At 45.5% G+C, this 11490-nt stretch overlaps 1 protein-coding gene across 1 annotated transcript; it reads left to right on the top strand.

Annotated features, from left to right (window-relative positions):
• Positions 1 to 6005: 6005 nt before the first annotated feature.
• Positions 6006 to 7196, top strand: HOXD1 (homeobox D1). The gene is made up of 2 exons (XM_032784518.1): positions 6006 to 6582; positions 6877 to 7196. Exons 1-2 carry the CDS (start codon positions 6006 to 6008, stop codon positions 7194 to 7196), a joined length of 897 nt encoding a protein of 298 aa, XP_032640409.1.
• Positions 7197 to 11490: the final 4294 nt, after the last annotated feature.

Raw genomic sequence — 11490 nt, 5'->3', positions numbered from 1 at the left:
GCATCCAATCATCTAGATATTTGCCTAGTTTTACAACAGGCCACGTGAAACCCACTAAGTCAGTACAAACTAAAATTTAATGCAGACAATGACTTGTTTATACTGCTCTACATACACTGAAATGTAAGTACAATATTTATACCCCAACTAATGTATTTTATAATAATAAGGTAAAGATGCAAAAGTAAGCCATTTTTAGTAATAGTGTACTGTGACACTTTTGCATTTTATGTCTGATTTTATAAGCAAGTAGTTTTTAAATGAGGTGAAACTTGGAGGTACAGTAGGCTGGAAAGGTTGAGAGCCACTGCTCTAAGTGATAGCTCTGAGGACATCTTCAGTAGCTTATATTTTCCTGCCTCCCATTTTACCTATAAAAACAAATCTGGAATTAAGCCAGAAGGATTTAGCACAAACGATTTAACTAAAACGTTTCCCTTAATAAAGCCCCAAAACTTTTGGCTACTTAATTAACGGGCTCACATTCATGTACCGAAGTTAAAACGCTTAATTAGTCAATTAATTAGTCAATTATTTAATTCTATTTTTGCCTAGCAAGCTCCCTGGTGGAAAAATTGTAACTGGACTTGAAAATAAACGTAGCTGTTATAGTAATTAAAAAAACAAACAAACAAACAAACAAACAAAAACACCTTCCGCAGAGGTACAGGCCCGGAGGTATTGCGGTGAATCCCACGAATCTAAACCGATTTCGCTTTGATCAGCCTAAAGTACTTCGTGGCGTTTCTTTAACATAACATAAAATAAAGGAATTTGTCAATGTAGGACCAATCCAACAAATTGGCGTGTATGTGTTAACTGACAATTGTAAAGTGAGATTTTGCATTGTCTGCCTGCCACAGGGTGACCTGTGCCTTTAAGAGGGGGTGGATTTGAGTGCACCTTTGACTGGTTATCTGCTGTCCAGCTGGACTTAAGGGAGAGCACCTGGGCCTTATAAAGGGGACAGTAGGAAGGAAACAGGAGAGGAGACCGGTGTGATACGGCGAAGTTATAGAGAGGTGGACGTCTTCTCTAGGGCTACAGCGAATAGAAGGCGCTAGGAGAGTCTGGCCTTTCAGGGACCGAAATATACCAACCAGGTAGGCTGGGAGTGGCTTCCCCAAAGCAGGGAAGAACGTGTATGTAGCTGGAAGATTTGAATTCCCTCTGGGGGAAAGAGGAGAAGCCCAAGTCTGTGCTGAGACACCAGGGGGGGAAAGAGGCTGGATGGGAAGGCTAGAGAATGGAGGATTACCGTGTGGGTGAAGGGGAGAAACCCCAGAATTGAGTGTTGGTGTGAATAGTAATAAACCGATTCAGCAGGAGAGTGTCTTAAGGCCTATGGAGTAGCGGAGTTATTTAAGGAGTCCTGGAAAGAGTAAACCGAAGTAGAGTGCTGCAGGGTCATGCTCGCCCGGTAGGGGCGCCTCTCTGCACTCCCCTAACAAGACGTTCCCATGTCGTTAAGCCATTGGACTTGCACCACTTAATCTTTCCTCCAGATGTTTATAGAGTCCAGGTAGCAGGATAAAGGAAAGAAAAGACTCCATGTCACCAGCCTAGGTCTTATTTCAGTGACACTGATGAGAATTACAGGGACTTTCCCTAGTTATGCATAACAGGATAGTTTCTGAAGACAATTTTTCCGTCTATGGGTGGGAGGTTCTCCGTTAGCCTCCCCATTTCACCTTCAACTATCACATTCGGGGAGGGGGGGCAGAATCGCCTCCAACGCCTATCAAAGCTGCCCCAAATATCAGCCGAGGGAGAATGATGCACCTTCCTCAATCTGAAGAAGTGAGCTGCTTTCAGCGTGTCCATGTTTTTCCAGGAGCTGAATTTGGATTACACTAGGATGACTTCATTTTTGCTAATGCCAGTTAGCCAAATGTAGTTCTTACTTTATCCAAAACTTTCAGAAATAATCTACCTCCTCTACTGCATTTCAATTTCTTTCTCCAACTATCCCTATTAACCTTCACATCTGGGCACCTATAATTTGCTTGTTCAGTGGGCTCACAACAATTCAGAGCATCGGCAAATGTTGCTGAAGTGTTTATCATTAGCTTTTCATATCTACCCTCGTGAAATGTACATGGTCAGTTTTCCTGGAGAGCCACTTGAAAACATATTCCCCAGAGTAATTTCAAACGAGAATGTATATGACACAGTATAGATCTAGATCCACCAGTAACTATCTCTGATATTTTATTTTTACAGAGAAGTTGTTTATTAGACAGTAAGGTGGGAAATCCAAGTGCATATCTGGACTAGGGCTTTCACTTCCTAAGTTTTATGGAGAATCTATTGTATCTACGCTAGTGTGGTGTAAATTTCCTCAGCGCCTTTCTAGGTCACATTTAAATAACCACAGTGTCAATATAAGCTATGATATTAGAACCATCAAGGATGACAGTGCAAGGAAAACACTACTTTCAGCTGGTACCTGGAAAATGTGAACTTTCCTCTGAAGAAAAGGATTGAAACAGTTATCCGGGGGGGGGGGGAAATGAAGGAGAATGAACAAAAGGGTCAAATTCTGAAGTACTCTGCCTCTACTTGGGAAAGCTACCTTTGACTTTAGTGAAGGTGTGCTTGAGCAGTGCCAATGCCTTTTAAATAGGTGCCTTCACTCCAGCTATTTGTCAGACTTTCTTATTTTATGTTAATGTTCATGACTCCAACTTGGCTTTGGAGTGAATTCCTTTAAGTGACTTGTTTGCGAAGAGGACGGGCGCCATTGTTCGCACCTAGTTTGGTTGAGGCTAGTTCTCTGCGCGGGGGGCGCAACAGCGCACTTGCGCGCCAGAGTCCACTTATTCTGGACAAATGCCAGGATTTCACCCAAATGGTTTAAACTGGGCTCTGCCAGCTAGTCAATAAGCCCGACAGAAACTGTGTGCCCAGTGGCTTTCCAAATCCACTCTCTCTGCAGCCCTAGAACTCCCTACTAAGCTGACACTTTCTTTCCCCCAGCTGTAAAATTCCCTTCTCCAGCCCTGATCTTCCCAGGATTCTTTTCCAGACAACCCCCTTTCAGGAAACCCCGTGCTTGCTTGGAGCTGCTGAGCACCTCCATTGAAAATGCCTCCCTCCCCAAACTCTCTTGATCTCAGTGAACTAGACCTGGGAAGTTTATACCGGACTGGTGTGTTGACCCTCATTATCACCATAGTCTGGATTTAAATGGACACAAAGCCAAAGACTAAATTTGCTGACCACACATCAACTGGCGGCCTCAGTTGGTTAAGTACAGTTTTTTTCTGGGATTATAACGATCGAATTCATAGCTGGATCGGCTGCAAACCGAAATATGAGACTCCCATTATGGTGAATCACTGACAAACGTAGTTTGTAACTGTTAAAAGACGACTGTCTGTGGGTATAGAGGGAAAATCTAATCCAGGAATCTGTGTTCACAGTAATCAAACTTGGTTGGCTGGTTTTAATGCAGTTGTGCAGACACTTTTTTTTTTCTAACCTCAGTAACTCTTGACTTAACTGCACCACGAAAGCATTGATCAACATAGTGGTACAGTGTCCCTACCACATTTTATTTTATAAAATGTTGAGGTAGGAAAAATATCAAAACACTTCTGTTTTTCTGCCATCTGTGCATTAGAAAGGGGCCGAACTAATGCTAAATAAGCTTCAGTCGCAACTGTGGTTGAGCTGAAAGCTTAAAAGCAAAGGTTTGTGAGAACGGGGCAGAGGCAGTGTTCTACTGTTAGAATGTCCAGCTACTGAACGAACAAACACCATTTAGGTGAATGGATACTGGACCTTTAAAGGGGGAAAACAAACTCTTTGTGTTGCTGCAGATCACAGGAATTTCCCTTGTTGTTCAAGAGAACATAATAAAGTCTTTATTCTGAACAGTTGAAGTTGGCTAAACATTTCAGTGAACATAAGTAATGCCAAAAATGTCTAACAGAAATTCACAACCTTAACTTGTTTATCATTAAATGCTTAACTTGTGCTGCCGTACTAATTTCCTTTTTTAAGCCCATGTCCCACATCCTGCCTTCTTTAATGCAGTCTTTTCCATCATCGAGGTATGGAATGCAAGACTGGGCCTGGGCGTCTGCAACTTCCACTAAGAGCACTAGGATAGAAGTTTGCAACTTTGCTTCGTGGGAGTTGCAGGTGCTCTGCTGCTTTGGGGAGTACCCGAAGTGAGAGTGTGGTCGCAGCGCCAGCGTTGGGGGAGAGGTCTCCCAGCGCTGCACCTAAACTACATCCTCGGGTGTAGCTTGCAGCTGCGCTCCCAGCGCTGCGGCACTGTTTACACTGAGGCTTTGCAGCGCCCAGGGGGGTGTTTTTATACACCCCTGAACGGGAAACTTGCAGCGCTGTAAAGCGCCAGTGTAGCCATGTTAGGTAGAACTGAGTGTTCTATGGGAGGTGTCTGTATCTGATGGAGAGTGCATTATTATATTGGGAGGAGAGAAGGGCTGAATTATGAATGTGCATATTTCAAAACTTTAAATTGTAGGTCCGTTCCCTTTCCTCCCATAGGCTACATGACAGGTAATACTTTTTCTGTCATGCGTCTCGAACTCCAAGGAGTACTCAGAATACTTGCCTTTTTAGCGTGTAGTGACGTCATGTTTAGTAGATTTGGATTGGAATAGAGCCCAAGAGTTCATGAGTCAAATCTTGGAGTACTTTCTTTGTAACACTTTACGAAAATACGATCACTTGCCTTGTGAAGTCTGATCTTTCCCTTCGCCCGATTAATTCCTTTCTGCCTAAGGGAAATGAAGTTTACAAAGTTAGAAAGTTTGGTAGAGCAATGAGATTTACTCTAACTTTCCTTTTATTTATTTCAGTGCCAGTCATACACTAGTGTTTAGTAAGTGTTTATCACCCTGGGGCACATGAGAGCCCATTAACATAGTGAGCCCTCGGATTCACTTTCAAGAGACTGCAAAGCACTTATCTGATGGAGCAGGTCCATTAATTGCTGTGACGTGCAGTAACATAGAACCCCAGCCAGATTTGAACTGTCTGCCGGATGCATTCTAACCTCGAATTCCTTAGAAAACTCCGCTTCGCTTATGCGGATGAGAAGAAACACAGGTACAGCTGAGGATGAGCTACCACAAAGTTGGCAAAAGACAGTTTTCGCCATTTATTGCAAGCAAGGATAGATGAAACTGCAAAGAGAAACCTAGGAACACCTCTAGGTACGTGATACACTACAACGTACAAGAAACGTCCGCCTTCCATTGAAATACATAAAACATTACTGTTCTATCCCACCTAAACGGTTGGAACAGTCGACCTAGGTATGGCCAGGTACATTGACGTAGGAAGACAGGCTTCTCGAGCATTTATTTGGCATTTGAAAGCCTCCCGGCAGTGCTCAAAATGACCGGGATTTCAGTTTAGGGAACTACTAGCCCCTTTGCCTCCCGAACTAAAACTGCAGGCGGTACCGATCCGGGCTCCCTGGAGTCCTATAACCACAATCAGGATTATAGCGGTGGTGCAACGCAATGGGTAAGACTCAGACCACAGGCGACAGACCACAGCACCAGCCGCCTATACCCCATTCTTCCGAGCCAAGCCTAGTGCCCACAGCCCCCTTCCCAGTCTCACCTTCAGCTCCCTCCCCTGTCCCCGCACCCCTGCAGGGGCAGCCCAGGTCGGCGCAGGGCGATGCCAGGCACTGCCTCCTTGACCCTACAGGCACTGCGAGGTTCCACGGGTCCTGTGCGCCGCAGCCCGCTTCCTCCTTGGCAAAGTTTGCGCCGGGGCGGAAGGCAGCTAGCAGCACCCAGCATCCTTGAGGTGGGCTCTCCACGGAGGGCTACGATTGGCCACCGGGCGGCACGTGCCGGCCCTCTGGCTCTATATTAGGACAATATTTACCTCCGCCGCTACGATGGCTCTGGGAGGAGGAGGGCAGGTCCAGAGAGCGGCCCGGGCAGCATCCGCGGGCAGCAGTGGGCTCCTGCCAAGCGCCCCCGGCCGCTGGCCCAGAGCCGCGCCAGGACATGAACTCCTACCTGGAGTACCTGTCTCGGGGCGATGCCCTGCGCGCCCCGCCTAGCTTCTGCCCTGCAGACCTCAGCGCCGTCGCCCTGCAGCCCTCGTGCCCCCTCGGCGGGGAGAGCTCGTACCTGGGCAGCCGGCTAGTGCCAGGCGCGGGGACTGCGCCCGGCCCGGCCCAGCGCCCAGCCGCGGCCTCTCGCTTTGCTTCCTGCACTCTGGCGGGGACTTACGACTCCGGTCAACTTGCTGCTGCTGACTTCAACGTTCTGCCCCCGAGCTCAGGCTACGCCCTGCCTTACGGAGCCAGTGCCCAGGTGGAGGACGCTGAGGGTGGGGCCCTGCGCTATGCAACTTCTATCTTCTCTGGCAGCGGATCGCCGCTCCCGGTGGGTTACAGCGCCTTGGCAGAGCAAAGCCACTTCCACTCCTGCCTCAAAGAACCGCCTGGCGTCCAGCTGGGGGGCTTCCAGAGCGTTTCCCCCTCCCCGGGGACCTACCCCAAGCCCAGCTCTCCGGCCTCAGGGGGCGCGCTCGGCACCTTCGAGTGGATGAAAGTGAAAAGAAATGCGCCCAAGAAAAGTAAGTGTGAACCTCGGCAAGGGGCTTCCTGGGCATAGCTCGCTCTTAGCGCTTATGGAGGAGGAGAGCGGCGCGCCCTAAGCGCTAAGAGCGAAACGAGGACGGGATAGCTTGCAGGGCCACTTATTGTTTCCTTCTCTCACCTCAAATACCCTTGAGTTACGAGCGCCCGCGTGAGACGTTCATGCAAAGCGTTACCTCTTCGCCTTTGGAGCCGGCTTAATGCCCAGAGAACCGGCTCCCTTGCGCTGTGCCCAGCTCTCACTGCTACTGAACAAACGTTTTGTGTTGCAGGCAAACTCTCCGCCTATGGAGTGCATAGCCCCCCCAGCACCGTGCGGACCCATTTCAGCACCAAGCAGCTTACAGAACTTGAAAAGGAGTTTCATTTCAATAAGTACCTCACCCGGGCCCGCCGCGTAGAGATCGCGCACTCGCTCCGCCTTAATGACACTCAAGTGAAAATCTGGTTCCAAAACAGAAGAATGAAACAAAAGAAACGGGAAAGAGAAGGGTTGCTGATCCCTTCACCTGCTGGATCCCCCTCCGCGGAAAGCCCCGCCAAGCCAGGCAGGAATTCTGTACCCTCCTGTCCTGCCAAAGACTTCTGCTGATCGCTGCAGTACCAGCTGTTGTGACAGCTACCTGCGAGGAAAGGACGGTCGAGTTTCGGACATTTGAAGGAATGCATAAAGCATCTCAACGGTGTTAATCCTGCACAACCCGAGCCAAAAAACAATCATTTCACTAAGGCGATCACTGCCAATGAAATATTTGGGCTGTGTCTACCGAAAGAATTTATATGTAGCTGCTTTTTTTTTTTTAACAATATACAAGTGCTCGTTATTGCAACTTGTTTACATTTTATTTATGGGTATATCAGGGAAAGCTGTCAGTCAAAACACTCTGCTAATTTCCTCATTGGCCTTATGAATTTTTTGGTAAAGTAGCCGGCACACGCTGTGCCTGTACTGTATCAGTTTTAAAGGTCAAACAAGACCATGCAGAGTCCTCCGGCTTAGTAATATATATGCAACAAAAATAAGTTAGAGTATTATTGCTATCAGTAAGAGAGCCAAAGAAAATGCAAACTGACTGGTTCAGTTGAGTTTCTGCACTGACAGAGAAGTTTAACATTTGCACTATAAGGTGTTTTAAATTGCTCCTAGTTTTCAATGTGCCTGAATGGGCGGGGGAAACAATCGCCATTCATATAGTTCCTATACTATCAAGGACTGACTGTCCTGTTAAATGTCAAAACTTCGAATGATCAACGCTGTGTCCGGATTTGTATTGTATTTATATTTTGTGAACAACAGGCTTTGTCTTGAATAATTCTGAATTTAATTAAGTGCTAGAGCATAGTTGTTGGTTTTTATTGAAAAATAAAATACAAAATCACTCGGAGCTGAAAAATAGTCAAAGTTAATACATAGCTACAGCACGGATTCAAGTGAAATGGGTGTGGGAAGGTTTTGTGAAGGGTAATAGCGTCATTACTGTCTTGTCTTTATGCCTTGTGCCAGGGTCAGACTTTGCTTCAGTATGTTTGACAAATTATAACAGTAAATACCATGCTTGTTCTCTCTCTTCCCATGTCAGGGGTTTAAAAAAAGATTCGGACGCAACTGATTACAAAAACAAGAGGCACATATTGCCTCTTTCCCACCTTTACAGTGCAAACGCCTACAGAAGCGTGGTTTGCAAAAAGGGTAGTTTTAATTAAAAAAAAAACAAACTTTTAGGGTTCGCAGTAGGGTACCCGCACATCAAAAGGGCGCAAGGGGCCGAAATCACACATCTAAAGTGAAGAATTACAAAAGAGAGTTGAAGCAAAAAGGAACACGTGCATGTTCTTGTTTCAGAAGTTCAATGGATGACCTTCAGTCTCCAATGGAACGAGAGTAAGACTCTCGCTAGGGAATCTCCACTTGTTTTCTCCAGTAAGTCACTAACCTACAAACCTTTGAAAAACATCCCAGTATCAATCCACATGGATGAAATAGTTTAATTCCCCAGGACATCACAATCCTATTTTAAAAAGCCTAAACCGCCGGGAAATAAGTGCATAATACTCCCCTGATTAAAAAAAAAAAAAAAGACTACTGAAAAGTCAATCATCCGAAAGCAATCACTTGCATAAAAGCAGAACCCTAGCAATAGTGAACTCCGAACACATTCAAGATAAGTTTTGTGGACATCCCTTTTAACCAAAACTCACGGATTTTAAGAGGCTGGAGAAACTAAAAAACAAACAAATCCGGATTGGAAAACTACGTCACACTTTTCAATGTAATGTTTTCAATATTATTTTTATGTATTAGGCCCATCTGTCTTTCAACCGCGTAATGCTAATTAGCTCTCGGTTAAAACAACAGAGGACCCCCAGTGATATATCGGTATTTCAAAGGGTCTCCGGGATGGACGCATTTTCAGTGACCTCCGGTCTCCCCTCCAGAAGTCTTTGATATGGCAATGCACCCTGCTTGGAAAAACACTGAAATCTACACACATGCAAAGCGAAACAACTTCACGGATTCCCTGATATCTATTTCCTTTTCCAAAGGGAACTACTTGAAAGTCTCTCGCCTGCCCATTCAAACACACGTAGGAAAACACACGGTGGCTTCACATTTACTCCTTGAGGGAGGAGTAAGTCTGATCTCCTCCAAGTTATTTTGTCTTGCCTCGCGGCCCGGCTCATTCAAAGCCAGATTCTGCTCGCGTTGATCACACACAAGCATCAAGGGCCGAACTGGCAGTTAGCGGGAATGCAGCAAATTTTGGTTCCCCAACTCCATTTTTAACTGAACTTTACAAGGGGGCGTGGACTGCTTCTATCCCACCCAAAGACCTCCGAGGACAGCAGGGTCAGAGAGAGTTCAGGCAGAGAAGAGACAGAGACAAGGAAGGAGTAGAAAATACTTTATCCTTTGCAAGATTTTTTGTTGTCATCATCAAAAACGTCAATATTTCTAAAAGCTCCCCCGTTTAAAAAAAAAGGTACCCGTAGCATCTTATCTGTTCTCCGCAGGTCCATTGCAAGAATAAATGCCGGTCTGTAGTCGAGGGCTGTAGCATTTACTGGATCCCTACTTTGTTTTCCCAAAGGGGACTGGCTTGCTCCAGAATCCCTGCAGTAGTTCGAATAAACGTTTGAAAAGACATAAGCATAGTACCGAAGAGAGAGGCTATCGGGCAAAACTGAACCAATGCAAATAATGTTGGGGGGGGGGGTGGCTGGAGTTCACCTTGTTCCATCATAGGGTTGCATCACAAACTCCCATTCTACTCTGTTTTGCCCGACTGAGTCTTACCTCCTGCCCTCTCCGAGGGGAGGGGCCCTTGGGCAAGAATGGAAAAGAAATAGGCCTCACACAGCACTTGCAGCCTGATCTGATTACTTATGTTATCTTCTAGTTCTCAGGTTCTTGATTATACCATATGGTTAAATAAATGCTCCATATTACATTAGTTTACAATAAATCTTATCAAATTTGAAAACCTCTGACTGTTAAAGTTCAGAAAGATTTGGTTTGCTTGCAGACATCTTTGTGCAAAAGACCAATGGGATTGATGGTTCTTTGTTGTGCAGTTCCAAGTTCAAAATGAGAAACAGACAAGCGAAGTTCATCCAAGTGTGAACAAGGCTGATCTCTCTCATCTGATTTCTGTAAGTCAGCACTTGTAGAATAAAGAGCAGGTAAAAATGAGCAGAAGGAAATCCCAAAGGACCTGTTTTAGACTGATTTCCTGCCTTCCTGGGTTTAGTTGAGAACTCAGAATAACTAATGGCAAGGGACAAAATAAGCTCAAGGCTAACAGAATTTAAAAAAACAAAACAAAAAAACTAAATAGATGTTAAACATAAAATCCCAGTTTAAAGGGGGATGAATTTCAGGGGATTTGTGACTTTAGGGTGGCTGGATAGAAGGCCAGCAAGCAGCCAACAACCGGAAATAACTGCTGGATCGGGGCTGGCTATGTGAAATAGGTATAGTGGTCTCACTGTGGTTCCTAGTTGGCAGTTGTCCGCTATCACAACTGGCACTACTTTTCACTCTCTTGATAATCTTGACAGAGAGCTGAGGGGCTGATGAGCCCGAAGACTGAATTGCTCTGCAGATGGGGGCTGAAGTACATTGTCTAGGTAGCATGGGGAAGCTATCACTTGTTACGCCAGTTCTGTGGAGAAAGAAGTTCAGTCAGCTGGTCTGTCATTAGCACTACACCTCTCTTGAAATGTCTTCTTGTGGCTGGCAAAGGGCTATAAATATTCCAGGTGATCTGAAAATGCCACTTTAGATTATACATGAAGGTACAAATTAAGGGATGGCTAACACTGTTGTGCCACAGAACACATTCAGTGAACGTTGTTAATGTTTACAGTTATATCTTGGATGCCCAAAAGCAAGCCAAAACATATCTTGAATCTACCCCATCCTTGAAGAAAAATGGCTGTTGTTGTTTAAGTCCAAGAAGTAGAACTCAAACCAGGACTCTGAACTAGATTAGTCAGGCTGTGAAGTTGCAGCCTGTGTGGCTTATTACTCCACATTGTATCTTCCATCCCAAGGTAGGGTGACCAGATGTCCCGATTTTATAGGGACAGTCCTGATGTTTTGGGTCTTTTTCTTATATAGGCTCCTATTACCCCCTACCCCTTGCCCCAGTTTTTCACACTTGCTGTCTGGTCACCCTATCCCAAGGTGCCCTTCAGAATAAGGTTGAAATAGATGCCTTTCCCTTATCACTAGAACTTCTCTTCCTCTGAAGCTTCAAGCATAATCATCATCAGTGGCTGCTCTGCTGATTGCTGCTAACACAGATGGAGACGTGGGAGATCACAGGAAACAGAACTTTCTCAAACAGCATTTAAAAAAAAAAAAAAGACCAGACATCTCAGGC

This window comes from Chelonoidis abingdonii, chromosome 10 (assembly GCF_003597395.2).
Source record: "Chelonoidis abingdonii isolate Lonesome George chromosome 10, CheloAbing_2.0, whole genome shotgun sequence".
In the NCBI taxonomy this organism is placed as follows: Eukaryota; Metazoa; Chordata; order Testudines; family Testudinidae; genus Chelonoidis; species Chelonoidis abingdonii.
Note: the sequence above shows the minus strand (reverse complement) of the source record. Positions and strands in the feature narration are given on the sequence as shown.

Excerpts from the sequence above, each read along its gene's own strand:
- HOXD1 (XM_032784518.1), top strand. The coding sequence starts at position 6,006 with ATGAACTCCTACCTGGAGTACCTGTCTCGGGGCGATGCCCTGCGCGCC. Across the intron at positions 6,583-6,876 it reads AAGAAATGCGCCCAAGAAAA|GCAAACTCTCCGCCTATGGA; the intron begins GTAAGTGTGAAC and ends TTTGTGTTGCAG.